Genomic DNA, 18248 nt, shown 5'->3' on the forward strand with positions numbered 1-18248 from the left:
TCCAAATACCAACTCTGCCCTTCCCTTTTTTTCACATTCACACTCCTGCCTTCCCTTTTTTTAATCTACCTTCAATCATTCCAATATTCAGGACACTTTCTAATTCAGAGACTGTCATCAATAATATTTGTGTTTAACTCCTTGGTCAAATATCAAAATAGTATTCATCTTTCTCAATCATTACAAAGAAAGGGCTCTAAAATTCCCCAGAGAGAGAGAGGTAGGCGTAACGGAGTTTATTTTAACGTGAGATTCCTATTTGTACATGAAAATGAGGGTAAGTGGCTCCACCAATGTTTGCTGTCGGAATACCACTTCTCCCCTATTTGTCGTCTAATGAGAAAGAATTGTGTCCCCAATCACTTTGGGTTTTGTGGACGTGAATTTACATTAAGTAAATGGTTAGAAGACAATTGGAGAGTAGAAAGGAGCATCATGAAGAGAAGAATAGTTAAAGGGAAAATGGACACATGTAAGAATGTGCAGTGAGTTTAGCAGCGGCAAAAGTGATGCACTATTTCTAATCTGTTCTGACATGGTGTCTGATGCCGCCAAGACACTATTGGTCCACATTCATTGTTTCTCAAATAATTAATCACACTCCAACTTCATTTTACTAATCTCCATATTCACCACCCATCATTTTTCTATTAATATAAGAACTACCCTCCACGACTCCACTCCCTACCCCTATCCCTATCCGGATCATAACATCGCATTGCCTATCAATTAACTTTCTCCAGTCTTTCCTTTACATCGGTTATTGTCAATTGTTTGGTCTCGTGGATTTTTAGTTTTCGGCTAATTCGTCTCTGCTATACCGCTTCACCATATGTATATATCACACATTTAAAATAGGGTACTAATAATCCACGAGCATCAACCCGACATACCATTTCTTTTTCTTTCTAAATCATGTTATAGATATGGAGATTAGTATATCAAGTTATATATATATATATCAATAATTTACACGAACTTATTTTTTTTAGTTAGAATAAATTAAAAAATTATAATTAAGATTATTTTAAAATATGCTCATAGTATAACATAATAAGCTATAATTACAAATTTCTTAAATGAACTTATAATATAGTTTGCTAACTTATTCCAAATAAAATTATTTAAATATAAGTTAGCAAATCCTTTAAGATATATATAATTAGCTATCCTTAATAGGTTCATCAACCATATATTTTTTGTGTTTATAATATCTATTTTAGTGTGGAAAGCGTATAAAATCGCCTAGAAGTTGTTCAAGTTCAAAAAAAAAAAAATCTAAATATGTGTGTGGTTGTCTCTTTTTCCTCATGAACCCTAAGTATTACACACACTCGCACATTGGGATTTATTATTATTTTTTTTAAGGAGTGATTAATTGCCTGCTCTCAATTTTTTTTCTTCTTCTGTATTTAGAGAAAGGTAATTATGCCTCCTGTAACATGGCTTGTTGGACCCTTGTCTAGACAACGTTAGTTTCATATCAAGAAATATTTGATATCGCCATAAAAAATGAATAACAACAAATTAAGTTTAAACTGTTCCTTTTATCAATATTTAATTATATTAAACATATAACAAAATAGGTTTCGTTTTTTCCTTAAAATATTATCCTAGGTTTATCCTAAAACTTTAAACTAATTAATATTTAAATATATTTAGTATGAAATTTACTCATCTTTTAAATAATTAAATAATTATATATAATTTTAAATATGAATTTTATGTAATTATTATAAAAATAAAGTCTTATTATATTAATTTTGGTGTACAATAGCAACAATATGTTTGATTAATCTAGACTTAATACAAACTATTTAAATCCTCCTGCGTCATTAATTCGATTCTAATTAGTTAAAAATAATTATTATATATAACAATTTATATTAAAAAATTGTTACTCTATTACATTTTAATTAAGATTTTTCTCTCTATATACTTTCAATATAAAGAATTTAATATTGTGAACAAATTAAAATTTATTGTTGAAATTCAAAATAATTATTATAAAAATCTAACTGTATAAAAAGAAGTTTGTGAGTTGTGAGTGAATGATAATATAATTGATATTATATGATCGGTGGATAATTAAATACTTGACTTTTAATCTTCCATAAAAAGTTAAATTCTTAGCCTTTTAATATATATCCCTTGCATAAAACTTACCCCAAGAGCAGTAGCAGGTAATTAGGGCAGCTAATAAGTTCTAGTGTGATGACTTTGCATCGGGACGAAAGTACCAGTACCAGTAATCTAATAATTTATTTCCCACTTAGTAGTATATGTTTTTTAATTTGATTCTCACTTGTGATTAATGGCAAGTTAAAAAAGTGTTTTTGTTCCCTATTGATGCCAAAACATTGAGTTTACGTATCAGAAACTGCCTGCCAGTGGGTTGAAGTTAAGAAACGGAGATGAAATTCCATAGAGCCAAACTTGTCAGATCTTTGTGGGCCTCATGAGTCATGACAATCGACAAAACGAAAGGAAATGACTTTGGAGACAATTTACAACAACTTGCACATATCTTATAGTGCAAATGCAACTTGCTTCTGTCTCGTCGCTATTTTCTTTCCCCTTACTCTTAAATTGACATGTGAGACCACGTTTTATGATTGGTGAGGATGTTAGACAATGTTTGAATTTACAAAAAGAACAAAAGACAAAGCAAGGTGTGAAGGCAGAAAAGGACCACGTACACGCACTTCTCCCTTCTTTTTAATCAAACACTAATCATAAGGCACGATTCATCTTAATTAATTATTCCGTTTAATTTCGTTACACCAATCTTTATCATGCCTTTCAACCCATAATTAACAATTTAACATCAGGTTTATGTCTCTACTATAAGACATTCACCGGATCAATAGTGGACATATGAAAACAAATGAAAGGAGTATAAAAATAATTTTAGGGCTTGTTTTGGGGTGGTTTTTAGTTTCAAAATTTTTAATACTACAAAAGCTTCTACTTTTAATTTTCTTTCTATTTTTTTTTTATATAAATAAACTCGCTTAAAAATATATTCTATTAAAACTAGTTTAATAAGGTATTAGTATGATAATGATAATATTAATAATAATAATGTTAATAATATAATAATAATGTTAATCTTGATAATAACAATTCAAGTAACAATATTTAAAATAATATTATTTATTACGATATTAATGATAACAATCATAGTAATAGTGACAATATCTTATATAATATTTATATGTATAAAATTTTGTATTATTTTTAGATTTTTATTAAATATTATAAAATTTATAATAATAATAATAACTATTCACTATTTTTAACACAACAACTATTCAACTTAAATTTATATATATTATATATTTATTAATATTGATTGATATAAATAACAACGATCTTGATTAAGATGTTTAAAGTTTGAATTTTAATTTTAGATATAAAATAAATTATATTAAAAAAAGAAACCTATTTTGTGTATTCAAAATTTCTAATAAAAATGAATCCCTTCGTAATCAATATGTTATTAAAAAAATGGAAATCTGTATATATTTACTGAATTTTCTTTAGAGACGTTGCATCTTACATGTTGCATATTCTAGCTGGATGACATTAATATAATATTCTAGCTAGTAATACGTAACGTGCCTAATTTAAATATTATAACGTTTTGGGGATAGATAGTGGAGCTCAAAATAACATGATACTTCCTAACCTAACACAAAGAGTTGTTTGCTATACTTAATAGCTATATATGCATGGTACTTAATTATGTCCAAAAAAAAATCTATATATGATACTCACAACTGCCATGTATCTATCTCTTTTAAAAACAGAGGCATATATATAGGCACCCCCACGCATTGAGCACCATGACAAACAATCAAGCATTCAAGCAAGACCCACGCTAGAAGGCTAGAAGTAACGTTCGCACTCTTAGTTGCTCTTACATTATAATCCTTCGTATTGTTAAAAAAATCACAAAACAAATATAACTGATGCCACCCCTTTTAGAATCATGTTGCAGACGCAAAATTTCCAACAAATAAATTAAATCACCGTCTTTTAAAACATAGGGTACAAGTAAAAATGTTATGGGACTACGGATCAAAAAGAACAAGAAAAAAAGTTATTAGAAAGTTACGTGATAAATCACAAAAGCATATATTATTTCACTTCTCCGTAAAAAAATATTTTTAATTTCTTAACCAGAATCAATTCTTTGATTTTTATTTTTGCTTTACAATCAATTCTTTGATATGGCAGTAAACAAGTGAATATTTATTTTAAATTACTAACTGAAATTTAGTTTTGAATGATTTAATTAGTGTTGGGTATTGTTAAGTCTCAATTTTACCTCTTTTTGGATGAGACTTATTGAACAAATTCCACTCATCCTTTGAACCATTGCAATATAATTGTTCTCTTTTTGGTTCATTTTGTGTGCAGATATAACTAACCCAAATTCATCTAACAATACCTTAATCCACCTCATTTTTTGTGCAGGTATTGAGGAAGAGTGGAAAGTTGAAGACCCTTAGGATTGGAAATCTAAGAAGCTAAGGAGCAGAGAAGAGGTTCCGCGCCGGGCGCAAGGTGATCCGCGCCAGGCGAGCAAAACAGAGTATCTCACCTCTGGGAGCCATTGCGCCGGGCGTAATGTGAATTGCGCCGGGCTTGTCCTAAGGCAGAGAGTATCTGGAAGGCCCCGCGCCGGGCGCGAAGACTTATGCGCCGGGCGCGAAACCCTAATCTGACTCCCCAAGCTCGTATTTGAAGCCATTTTCGGGGGAGAAACCCCCATTCTCACATTGGGCGCCTCCAGGAGCTGCGGAAGGGATTCCCAGGGCTTGGGATCGTCCGTGTGCGGATCTTTCCTTCGGTTCTTCACTTCCTCTTCCATCTCTATTTTGTATTTGTCCTCTTTGTTGAGTGGTTTCACCCATTTTGTGGGGTTAGATGTAACCAACGAATTCTATTGTAATCCTTACGGTTTTTATGATATATATACATGTTGTTTCATTCATTGTTGTTTATGTTTCTATTCTTAATGCTTGCTTTGGATTTAATCTCATTGCATGATATAGGTTCCATTGGGTATTGGAAAATAACCCTTGAAACTAGTTCTGAAACATATGCCTAGTGGTGATTGTATCTAGGGATAGAGCTTGACCCATTAGTAGTCTTAAACCCTAGCCCGTAATGCGGGTGTAGATATTGGGTACTCAAGGGATTGATATTCAATATCCGCACCTAGGCTCTTTCTCTAAGGGATTAGGTTTGAGTAAACTTATGGGTTGATTAAGCAATGAATTTAACAAGAGATTAAGGATACATTAGTGTTACGTTTGGTGAAATCTGACCCCCACAACCTCACAATACCACAATACCATTCCTTACCTTTTCCACTCACAAAACAATATTTATTTACAGCTTTCATTCCAATAGTCACAACTTTGCATTCACTGCACAAACTATGAAATTGGAATTATTCTTTAGTCACGAATAGTCAATAAATGCTTATATTACCTTCTAATCCCTGTGGATACGATATTTTTACTACTTGAACGGCCGGTATACTTGCCGTGTTTGAGACCGTTGATAGCATTAAACAAATTTACAAATATTAACAAAAGTGTTTCAACGGAAATCTCAACAAGTTTTTGGCGCCGTTGCCGGGGACAGTAAACAAGCGCTTCCTGGGAGGCAACCCAGAGATCTGACTTTGTTTATGTGTTTGTCCTTTCATTCTGTTGTAGATTTTAGTGTTAATGTTTGTTATGCATGATTGTTTTGTGTACACGTTGTTTGTGTTATATGTTGGTTTGTGGTATGTATTATTTTGTGTTAGATGTTGATTGTTAGAATCATGCTTGAGTGGGTAAATATAGGGTACATCTTGTTGGGAGTGTGAGGAAGAGGTAACTCTGTATCTAGGTGGAAATCAGGCCTTATCTCAAAGTAAATTTAGGCAAAACTGACCATATCAGGGTTATGCGCCCGGCGCGCTTCACCTCGCGCCCAGCGCAAGACTCGAATTGTGGTCTCTGGAACCCACCACGCCGGGCGCGTTTAACGCACGCCCGGCGCGATATCAGATTTTGAAACCTCATTGATTTTTACTGATATTAAGCCCGGCGCATCTGTGTTAAGCCCGGCGCACCACATTCCTGACAGCCCATATTTATCTGTTTTCAATCATGTTTCTTTATGTTCTGTTGTATGTTGTATGTTTGTGTGCTTTATGTTGCATTGTTATAGTTCATTTCCGTGTGCATGCATGTTGTGCTTAATTTTGGTCTAAGGATATTCTCCATTTTTGCTATATTTGCTTGGTCATCACTGTGTATAAATTTTGTGCTCACCATGTTCTTTCATGAGTACACTCTGCAATCACTCTTGGTTTCTAGGACTTTCAGGCATATACTGGTTGGCCTGGGGACCAGGCTCCTAAGTTTGGGGGAGTGGAGCTGCTGATGCAGACGGAGCCGTTGATGGTGGAGCAGCCCCTAAAGATGATGATGACCAGACCCCATAGATGGAAGCAGATGGAGCTCACCTTAGTTTGCCTTTGTTCCTTGCAATTTATTTTTCTGTCTTTTATTTTCAGTATTTTAACTATTTTTATATCTATCTCTTTTGGTGATTACTCTGTTGGTTCTTTTTGTGAATAGTCTGCCTTAGCATGGTTTTTAATCTTGTTGATACTTGTTTTGCTTGTGGTCGATTCTGGATTATAGTTTGCTTGATGTTTATGGTGTGTGTACCTTAGACATTTTCAAGTCACATTAGATCTTTAGTTCATGACTAGTTGCATACGGGTTTCAATGTTGATCATAGAACTGAGCTGAGTTTGATAGTTTGTGGATGCATAGCCGGGTGAGGTTTGAGCCTAAATACCTATGAGTGAACTACGCTTAGGTTGCATGATAGACTTTGCTTGAGTTTCCCTGGTGGTTTGCTTATGTTGTGCACTTATATGATCAAGGCATTTACATTTCCATATTTTGTTAATCATCTAAGCCAAAAAGCCATATCCACTTTCCACTTGACCCATACCTTCCTAAGCCTAAACACCACACCTTCCACTTGTCCCAAACCATAGAAAATTAACCATAACCCTTGTTTTGGTTAAGAGAGCAAACTGATGACATCAAATAAGTTTGGGGGAGTTGAAGAATGGGAAATTTTGGGAAGAAGAAAGTATGTGGTCAGCCATTACAAAACAAAATAAAAAAAATAAAAAAAAAAAGAGAAAAACAAAGCAAAACAAAAACAAAAATATTAAGATGCAAAAATGTAAATATGCATCTCATAAAGGCTAATGGCTTGGATCAGGTAAAGGGCATGTGCCAAATTGTTGTAATGGGGTATGGAGAGGGACATTATTGTAAAATCTTATTTGCTCTCTTAAGCTATAGCACCTTCAATCCTTGAAAAACCATAAAACTGCTACCGCTTGACCCTGCTTGACCCAGATTGCCCTAATAAAGACCTTGTGATAAGTGTCTGCATTTGTTTTACCACTGGTTTCATTTGGAAACGAAGAGCAAAGTTGAATTATGTGGCGTGAGTAGTAGACTAGAGAGAAACACTCACCCTGATACACTAGTGTGCATAGAGAGAAACATTTTCCTAGTGAGGATGCATACACAGATAGTCATTACTCCTCTCAGCTCTTTGATCTCTTTTGAAACCTTTGTTTGCACCTTGTCATGTTCTATTGCAATAATTGTGATTGGAAATTCATCTGAGGTTCATGCTTGCGAAAAAAAGATACAAGTAAACTAGGATGTAGAAATTGACTCACTTGCATTGCTTGTTATCTGCTAGATTAATTACCTTTTGCTTGAGGACAAGCAAGGTTCTAAGTTTGGGGGAGTTGTTAAGTCTCAATTTTACCTCTTTTTGGATGAGACTTATTGAACAAATTCCACTCATCCTTTGAACCATTGCAATATAATTGTTCTCTTTTTGGTTCATTTTGTGTGCAGATATAACTAACCCAAATTCATCTAACAATACCTTAATCCACCTCATTTTTTGTGCAGGTATTGAGGAAGAGTGGAAAGTTGAAGACCCTTAGGATTGGAAATCTAAGAAGCTAAGGAGCAGAGAAGAGGTTCCGCGCCGGGCGCAAGGTGATCCGCGCCAGGCGAGCAAAACAGAGTATCTCACCTCTGGGAGCCATTGCGCCGGGCGTAATGTGAATTGCGCCGGGCTTGTCCTAAGGCAGAGAGTATCTGGAAGGCCCCGTGCCGGGCGCGAAGACTTATGCGCCGGGCGCGAAACCCTAATCTGACTCCCCAAGCTCGTATTTGAAGCCATTTTCGGGGGAGAAACCCCCATTCTCACATTGGGCGCCTCCAGGAGCTGCGGAAGGGATTCCCAGGGCTTGGGATCGTCCGTGTGCGGATCTTTCCTTCGGTTCTTCACTTCCTCTTCCATCTCTATTTTGTATTTGCCCTCTTTGTTGAGTGGTTTCACCCATTTTGTGGGGTTAGATGTAACCAACGAATTCTATTGTAATCCTTACGGTTTTTATGATATATATACATGTTGTTTCATTCATTGTTGTTTATGTTTCTATTCTTAATGCTTGCTTTGGATTTAATCTCATTGCATGATATAGGTTCCATTGGGTATTGGAAAATAACCCTTGAAACTAGTTCTGAAACATATGCCTAGTGGTGATTGTATCTAGGGATAGAGCTTGACCCATTAGTAGTCTTAAACCCTAGCCCGTAATGCGGGTGTAGATATTGGGTACTCAAGGGATTGATATTCAATATCCGCACCTAGGCTCTTTCTCTAAGGGATTAGGTTTGAGTAAACTTATGGGTTGATTAAGCAATGAATTTAACAAGAGATTAAGGATACATTAGTGTTACGTTTGGTGAAATCTGACCCCCACAACCTCACAATACCACAATACCATTCCTTACCTTTTCCACTCACAAAACAATATTTATTTACAACTTTCATTCCAATAGTCACAACTTTGCATTCACTGCACAAACTATGAAATTGGAATTATTCTTTAGTCACGAATAGTCAATAAATGCTTATATTACCTTCTAATCCCTGTGGATACGATATTTTTACTACTTGAACGGCCGGTATACTTGCCGTGTTTGAGACCGTTGATAGCATTAAACAAATTTACAAATATTAACAAAAGTGTTTCAACGGAAATCTCAACAGGTATTAGACTCCTTTCTTATGTGGAGAAAGGACCTAAAATTGAGAAGCCTAAATTTTGTCTCACTTAAAAATTAAATGAAGAGGAGTCTCTTAAGAAGAAGAGAGAGAATTACATATATAGTCGTCAAAAAGAGAAAGAAGAGAGAAAAGGTGCAGAAAATTTGGTTCGCATACAGAGAGCAATAAAATTGTGATGCTCACTTCGTTTACCGTTGGATCGGGCTGAGAATTCGACAACAGGTTCTTAACATGGTAATCTCCGTTTTGACCGTTGGGAATGTGGATTGGAGAAATCAATTTGGCATAGTTGCTCTAATTTGAAGTTTTTTCTTCTGTATTCTTCGATTGAAAGGCTTTGTTGATTTAATGTATTAGCAGGTTGTAAGCATTTATTTATGTATTTGATTAGACTTTCTTGTACCCTTATTTGATAATAGTGGCGCTTGATTGACTGACTTGTGCCCATGGATTTTTACTTCTTACATTGAGAGGATTTTCCCACATTAAAAATATTTGTGTCGCTTCGTGATTATTTTCTGTCATTTATTTATTTTGTTGCTCCTAATTGATTTTTGCAAGTTAGAGAATTATTTTCGTTACGTACTTTGATATTTTTCATTATTGTGTTATTATTTCCCCCTATCAATTAGATAACACGTACTTACATGATAAATAGTTTTAGTATCTGAGACTTTAAATCATTTTTAATTAAGCAGAATATTATCGTGTCTGCAATTTTGTTTGTGGAAGAGAACCCTTGAAAATTAATAAGCTAGTGGAATATTTCCATAGAGCTAGAGCTACACTACTACATTTTAATTCTTTAGCAATATTTTATTTCTTACGTTTGAAAAATGCTATTATAGGTAGAGTAATATTTTTTGTTTTAATATTATTATTTTCAATTATTTTCAAAATCAAAGTCTCATATCGAATAAAAAAAATGTCACATAAGTTATTTTGCAATACTTTTTTGAAAAATGATACCACAGATAAGTAACATTTTTTTATCTCAACATTATTCTTTCTAATTACTTTTAAAATCAAAGTCTCACATTGAGTTAAAAAAAATATATTTATTTTATCTCTAATTGTTATTTATAATTAAAGTCGCACATCAAAATAAATGAATGACTTATAAATAGTTTATATAATCATATAGTTATATTTAAGATAAATACATTTTGATATTTGATATATAATTAATAGTGACTAATTAAGAATGTCTTCAACCTTCTTTTAAAGAATTCATAGGAGTTCAAGGGGCATAAAAATATAATAATCGATAGTAATATTTAAATTAAAACAATTTATCATTTTATAAAATTAACAAGAACTTAGCAACATCATTAAAATGTTACAAAAATATCACTTTGATAACATTTAAAAAATATTATTTAATTGTGTAAAAATATTATTAAAAGTATTTAACAACATAAATCATATACAACATTTGATAATATGTTACAAAAATAAATTACCAATATTTATATATAATTAAATAAATTTTTTAAATATTATTAAAAGCTCTTCGTATTGTAATGATTAGTGTAACATGTTCTACATACCTACGTTCTAACAAATGTGCTTGGATAATAGCTTAATGCAACAAATCCATCACTTCCAACACTGATCATTCTAGCTAGACTTCTCCTTGTTAACTTCAGCTCAAATTAATTGCATAAATATTAATTCGACGAATACTTCAATGTTGTCTCTTTTCTGTATTTGATGTGTCTTCTTTGTATTGGCTCTAGCTATGTGTGATCTTGAAGATCATGACATTCTTTTCAACGAGTTTCAAAGGAGAATTCAAGTACAGAGTATAACATAATTAGTAGAAAAATAGGTTTTGTCTAGTGAGATATACGTTGTGGTTTTTTTACTCTTTATGCATGAATCTCCAACTATGGGCTGTTGAGTGACGGTCGAGGAACGAAGGCATGTAACGGTTTTGCGAGATAAGATAAATTGTCCTTATGTTAGTTAATATTAACGGTAGATTTGTGGTTGGAAATAATACTTCTGATAAAAGAAAATTGTAATTCTGGACTTTATCTTAATTAAATCTTAAAAGCTTACAACATTTCATGAATAAACTTCAACGCACCTTACTTAGTTCAAATGTGTACAATGTCCTTGTCACTCATTAGTCATCACTAGTACAATTACAATGTGCTATTCCTTTTTTTTTTTTTAGCATAATACATCTCAGTGTGATGATAGATGACACAGCAATTTATTTTATCCAAAGTAAATTTTTTAGCCTTAATAATTTTTCTTTGACTATCTGAAGTTTTCATCTCCGAATGAAGTTCTGTACATTTGCAATTTATTTACTTTGAAAGGGCAGCGTAGTAGTATGATCTAAGAATTATATTTGTAGGGCTAAGTAGTTTGTTGGGTGAGAAATGGACCCTATATTTGTGAGACACATGTTGAAAAGTGGGGTCATGAAGGCAAGTGGGATATGTCTGCCCTTTTATTGCGCGGGTCTTATTGTTTGCTTATTTATAGTTACACAACACCTGTATTAATTATATATATATATATATATATATATATATATATATATATATATATATATATTATTTTAATATATTATATTATACACCTAAATCTTTTAAGTGAAACTTTGAAAGGTGTACAAATAACATTTCCAAAGCTTGTATTCATCCACATCCAGTTAAACGCATTCACTTTCGTTCATGTTATTCTCGATCTCTTGCGTTATACAGTATGAATTATGAACCTTATACAAATAATGATATTTTTTATGTCTTATTTTTTTTAATATCCAAAGAGAATAATATGATAGAATCTAAATCTTTTCCTCCCTCAACTCACAATTCTGGCTTCACTTTTTCTCTGTTCAAAATCCAAATTCAGTGAAAATTAAAAAGAGGAAATATATTATATTATATATTCTTTTAAAAATTAATTTTTTGCTTAAATAGTTATGATGCTTATGCAATATCGTATTCAAATAAAAAGATTAAATACACAGAAAAACAGCGTAATGAAAGGGAAAAAGAAAGAAAGAAGTTACTGCCTATACATATAGATTCTTTCAAATAACTGCCCATATTCAATATAATTTTGATAACTTCTTCACATGTTGGTGTACATGCCAAATTAATGTTGATATCTTCTATCGGTATAAAACAAAAGGTTTATATTGTATGAAAAAACTCTGTTTGGAGCCCATGATGTTCAAATCTCAAAAATAATTATTCTTTCAATTTTTAACTGAAGAAAAATATCTTTGCTGCACATGAAAAGGGAAATTTATTTTCTTTATTTTTTTCTTGGTTTAAAAAATGGTCTTTCTTTATATATAGTCTTTACACGGTTTTTCTATTTTTCTATCTATTTGAAATGTTGTGCATCGTTTGAGTTTTTGTAAATATTTTTGGTCTGTTCTGATTTATTTTCCTAGTCTGGGTTTGGGATGTTATGAGCAAAGAATTTGGGCTTGGGCCAAGAAAGCATTGCATTAGCTGAGCTTCCAATTAGAGAAGCAACCTCCACATGCTCTGTCTAGCTCTTATTTATGTTGGAATTGACCAAGAGAAATGAGAATATTGTTTTTGATCCATTGTCTGTGTAATTATTTCGATTTTTCTTTTCCCCTTTCTTATCTGTTGTTGAAACCTAGGGTTGGACTGCCTATCTATTTATTATTCCTTATGCATGATTATCAATGGCTAGACAAGTTGAGTAGTTTTTAGGGTTCCAACACATTTCTGATACAAATTTTCCACTAGATGGGCAATTTGAATTTAAAAAATATTTGATCTCTAATAACTTAATTTGGTAGATGCCTGACTGGTGATCATTTCATCTGTAGTCATTTCAATTTTTTAATGCCAAAATGCTATATAATAATATAAACATCTATCTTAATTTTGTGGTTGGCTCCATAATGATTTTTTATGTTTGATTTTTCTTACTGATAGTATATTTCATTAAATTAAGTACGAGTCATCCATCTCAAGTGTAAAACTTATATACTAGTTAAACAACGAAATGTTGTGTTTGTGGAGAAAATATTCAGGCAATAGTATCATCTTCTTCCTGCAGTGTGTTTTTTGACAATTTAATGTAAACTCTTGGGCAGCAGTTCAAGGTGATAGAATTGCTGTGAAGGAAGGTTTGGCCTTCAATTAGTCAGATTCCTAAGATGTGTGCCACACTTAACAAGAACAACAACTCGTGGCTGGTACGTTAAGATCATGAAAGGACTTCTTGGATGGTTCATCATAAGGCTAATTTCTTGAGCATCCAATAGCTTTGGAGACAAGACAGGAGGACAAGGAATATACTTCAACACTTTGCCTCGTGAATGAATTTTGGTTGATTCTTGAATATATTATATATTAAATATATTCAGTCCGTTGTTGTGTTACACGTAGAAATGTAAACTTTGCTGGCACGTTTGGAATATAATTTGCTTCTTTATTGTGGATAGTGGATTCTTCTTTTCAATAAAGTTTGAGAGATCCAGAAGCATCACCATTAATTCCTCAATTAGTCTAGAAACGAACACTTTCAAAGGTGGCCCAATAATAGGTGTGGGCATAGATTTAAAAACTGGACCGGTCATCAAACTGGTTAAGGTACTGTATCAGTAGGTTAAAGGTTGAATCAGTAAGTCATTAGTTGAACCGCATGACTCAATTTTTATTATTTTAAAAAAATATATATTTATGTTAAATATATTTTATACTTATAAATTTTAATAAATTTATATCTTATTTTAAATTTTAATTTTTTTTATCTTATTTAAAATTATTTTTATTTTTATTTTGTAGAAAAATACATAAAAAAATTTACATGCTAAATTATATGTTAATAAAAATTTAAAATATAAATAATATATACATATATAATATGCTTGTAATTGATATCACAAAATAATATATGTAATATCTACATAGATATTATATTATTAAATATATAATTTAAAATTAATAATATACTATAAAAGTTATTTAAGTTATATATATTACAAACAAATATATTAGAACAAGTAATTATTGTTATATTTAATAAGACTCTTTGCTCTTCTATTAAGAGATTTAATTATTATTATTATTTTTGTGGTTTATGGTTCCTTAAAAAAAATTTTAAAAAAAAAGTGTGGTTTGACCGGTTTGACCCACCGGTTCACCAGTTGAACCGGAAAATTGACCGGTTCAATCCGGTTTGAAACGGGTCGACTGCATAATCGATCTAATTTAATTTAGATCGACTGGACCACCGGTTCCTGGTCCAACCGGTCTGACCGGCCGGTTCGATCCGGTTTTTAAAACACTGGGTGTGGGTCCCTTCTCTGCTTCTTGTGCTGTGGTCCAATGACTTTTAAGTTTAGCAGCCTAGGCAATAACCATGGCATGCATCTGCATGGAAAGCTCTTTAATAGAACAACTTAAATTTAATTTGTTTAACAAATTTTTTAAATAATAAATGGGGATGTAGCTCAGATGGTAGAGCGCTCGCTTAGCATGCGAGAGGTACGGGGATCGATACCCCGCATCTCCATCTTTTGTGTCTTTTTTCATCTTAAGATAATAGTAGCTCTATACCTCTGAAGCAGTCTCTTTTGACATAGTTAACACTCCAGTACATATTTATTTGGTTATATAAAATATTTACGTACCCTTTTTGAAGATCGATAGGGTTATCCACTCTTAGTTCGTTCTTTTTTACCTTCTTAAATTTATAACATATGGCAATATCTTTTTGTTTAAAGCCTATTGCAGTTTTCCTTCCACGATATCAGAGTCTAAATGCAACAAAAAGGAAAACCACGTGTTTACTAAATAAACGAAATTATGCATAAAAACACAAGTTTGTCAAATAAATTTGATTTCCTTTTTCAATATTACCGAAATTACCCTGCATGAATCATTCTGCTTTTAATGTTTTTTATCCACTGACCAAATTAAATGAGAAATGCCGTATATGATACCGTAGAATTACTGAATTAGGAAACAAGCGAACTAATTAATCCTACTCAACTGCAACTTAGTAGTTAGATAGTCACACGTGATCATGAGTAGTTCATACGGGAACTGTAATCTGTATTCAGCATCATATTCCATACTCTAATTCTTCCTTTATTTATTTATTTTTAATTTCATGGGTACAACTTTTTTCTGCTATTAGATTATGTTTTGTACCCTGTGCATAGACTGTGAAGTTGTTATAAACTTGATCACGCTCCCTGTTCACACCTGCTTGTTTCTTCGCGGAGGTGAGGAAAGAAGGAATTTACCATTGGACAATCGTAATTCAGATCAGCAGGCTTCGCAACTTTATGCCTTTATATATCAACAAATAGCGAGGAGATTATTAGATACATAAATATGTAATCAAAAGGACCAAAGAGGGAGGAATTAATAGGATGGTAGTGCTTACCACTCCTGATCAATCAGCATTTCATCAGTCAATCCAAACCGTCTCAGCTCTTCTTCATCATGATGCATCAGCAAGCTATACCTGTTAATTTGCATTTAGTAATATCCTAAGCTATATATATTAATACATTAATATCATAAGTAAAGAAAACGAACCTTCCACCATAACCCTTTTCCATGACAATTATATTTCCGTTGCCCATGTTGTGGAGACCCTCGAACTGTTGGACCGTCCACTTGTACCACCTCATCAGAAAAACTCTAAGTGTTAGACCGTGCGACACGATCACCAGGTTCATCTCTGTTTTCTTATCCCCAGGTGGCTGATACCGTCCAATATTAATATCTGTTCTCAGCGTTTCTCTGAATCCTTGTACCATACACCAAACTCTCCATCACTACTCTTCCTTAACTTCCTAATTTTGACTCCCAAAACCATATATATATACAGAAGAAGTTGACATGTTTTATCTTCATTTTTACCTTTTACAAGTATTTACAAAAATAAATTATATTTAATGTTGGAAATCCCAAATTAACCTATGAAATAACTAAATGAGTAAAATAAAATATATAAGTAATATCTACAACACATACCCCTCATACTAATGACTAGACATGCTTGGAGTTTAAAGTATTAAACATCAGCAAATTAGGTGATAATTCTAACAATAATAGTTAAAATAGACTCCATTACTATATTAAGAAATTATATTTAAATTTAACTTAATCTTACACTATTGTATTATTGTTATGAGTTAATCACTTATACAGTGAGAGATATATAATTAGTTGCTAGTATAAAAAAAAATTTACACTGAGGTGATTATTTGATATTGTTGTTACCTGTGATTCTATCATATACATCAGCAGCCGATTCTCCATCTGGAAATCGGTAAAAGAAACGACCATAAAGCTGACGTAATGCCTTTTCCACTCGCATCTTTTCTCTGTTTTGAAAGTTTCCTGTCCGAAAAGAAATAGCGAAGTGAATTGGAGAAACACATTGAAGAAAAGAAGGGAAAGAATGTAGCGAATACCGAAATCTTGTTCCCGAATACGAGGCTCCTCTCTGAATCCAGCGATTCTGGAGCGTTGGAAGGGACGAGCGAGGTTCTGCAAGGTCTGAAGGGTCCTTCTATAGGGCGATACGTAGAAGTAAACCTGCCAGTGTTGGTGAGCATCTTTCTGAATCATTTTCTTGATTCTGTGGCCACATTCTTGTGATTGGAGCTTGCCCTTTTCAGTGAGGGGTATCTTGGGATCAGGTATTCTGGTGTACACGCTCTCATCCACGTTTCCTTCACTCTCTCCGTGCCTAACCAGGATTATCCTTCGAGGCCTGGGTGGGACAGCTTCAGTTTCAGGATGCAACTTCTCTTCAAATCTCGCTTGCCCGTTGCTACTTTTTAGGCTGTGGCAGCATTGGATTAGTGAGGACGTGTTTGGATTGGTTTTAAGCCCTTTTTGTTGAGATAGTGGAAGAGATGAAAGAGTGGGGGTTCCCGAGTATGGGAAAGGTACCACAGCCATGCCTATGATTCGCTCAGTGGTAAATGGTAATGGTAAATTCATTACAACCTGAACCACACAAACAGAATATGCATGATGCTTAATGTTTGTGTTCTTCCAATTTCACCTACCAACAAGTGTGATTACTGTTTGTTAAACAATGAATGAGCGTTTGCGGTGGAGAGGAGTAGCAGGTCCTGATCATAGAATGACAAATGGCACCATACTTGTGGCTGCTTCTTGGTTCTTGCTATGCTCTTGGAGGAGAATCTTACCTTCTGATGTGTATCTTTTGGGCCAAGGCTATCCTCGGTCCAAAAAACAAAAGGTTAGCCCACGTTTACACCCGAATAGTCTCCGTGACCCACTGTTGTTCACGTTTTGGGATCTAACCACTTTGTGTTTGGGCCCATGTTTAGTGGTGAGATTTGACCTCTGCCTATTGGACCGCTTTCAGCCCTCCATTAAACAAAGTGTGTGTGTGTGGCTGAGATTGCAAGCATATAGAGAGGAGGCATGTACAAGAACATAAATTACAACGTTATTTTTGTTTTGTCTTGTCTTCTGTTTGGCGATTAATGCACCGTATCGTATGACCCATTTTAAAAGGTCGAATAACCAAATATCTTACCCTCGGCCCTACCTGTTAGTTATTCTTAACTAAATCCGTGTTTGGTTCAGCGTCATAAAGCTAAAATCGGAATCTTTAACGTGAAAATATATCAAAAGCTATGTTATCTATGCATTTGCTTGTCAGAATAGCGTGATTTTTATTTTCAAAATTCATAAATATTTTTAAAATTTAAATAATAAATATATGAAATTGTTCCGGCCAAAAGATGGACTAGGGTTTCTTCCTAGGTTAAGCCATAGAGTCAGAGCATTCAAAAGTGTAATCTGTCGTCTCAATTGTAGAGTTTTGGGTCTTATAGTTTCTTGTTCATGGGCCTTACAGGCCCCGGGAATGCAGGAATTTCCTTAACCGTTATGATCTGGAAGATACTTGGTGAATGAGGGTGGGGCCTTGCCCTTGCTATCGGGTAGCTCCCACATGGGGAAATCAGATCGGTCCCTGATCGACTAGACCCATACTGGGGGTCCAGTCGGGTATGGGCCGAGTGACCCCTCTTAAGT

The 18248-nt window shown here is 33.5% G+C and overlaps 1 protein-coding gene and 1 non-coding gene across 3 annotated transcripts; one reads left to right on the plus strand and one right to left on the minus strand.

Moving 5' to 3' along the window:
- The first annotated feature begins 14651 nt into the window (after positions 1–14651).
- On the plus strand, positions 14652–14724 carry TRNAA-AGC (transfer RNA alanine (anticodon AGC)). The gene has a single exon. It is a non-coding gene; the product is annotated as a tRNA-Ala (tRNA).
- Positions 14725–15281: 557 nt separating this feature from the next.
- LOC109801045 (phosphoglycerate mutase-like protein AT74H) lies at positions 15282–17381 on the minus strand. 2 transcript variants are annotated; one of them, XM_083066633.1, is made up of 5 exons: positions 16643–17381; positions 16449–16568; positions 15759–15972; positions 15604–15678; positions 15282–15506 (listed from the first exon to the last, which is right to left on the minus strand). In XM_083066633.1, exons 1-5 carry the CDS (start codon positions 17175–17177, stop codon positions 15401–15403), a joined length of 1050 nt encoding a protein of 349 aa, XP_082922759.1. In that variant the 5' UTR covers positions 17178–17381; the 3' UTR covers positions 15282–15400. The 2 variants fall into 2 exon arrangements, with proteins under 2 accessions (XP_082922759.1, XP_020217603.2); XM_020362014.3 differs by having other exon boundaries at positions 15604–15684; positions 16643–17371.
- Between the last annotated feature and the right edge of the window lie 867 nt (positions 17382–18248).

The sequence above is a fragment of the Cajanus cajan genome, chromosome 11, assembly GCF_000230855.2.
Source record: "Cajanus cajan strain Asha chromosome 11, NIPB_CcT2T_4, whole genome shotgun sequence".
Classification (NCBI taxonomy): domain Eukaryota; kingdom Viridiplantae; phylum Streptophyta; class Magnoliopsida; order Fabales; family Fabaceae; genus Cajanus; species Cajanus cajan.

Bases quoted from the DNA above. Each gene is read 5' to 3' on its own strand.
- LOC109801045 (XM_020362014.3), bottom strand. From the start codon at position 17,177: ATGAATTTACCATTACCATTTACCACTGAGCGAATCATAGGCATGGCT. The intron at 15,973-16,448 runs GTAACAACAATA...GTATGGTACAAG, and splicing joins TGTATATGATAGAATCACAG to GATTCAGAGAAACGCTGAGA. The intron at 15,685-15,758 runs GTTCGTTTTCTT...GCAAATTAACAG, and splicing joins GAAAAGGGTTATGGTGGAAG to GTATAGCTTGCTGATGCATC.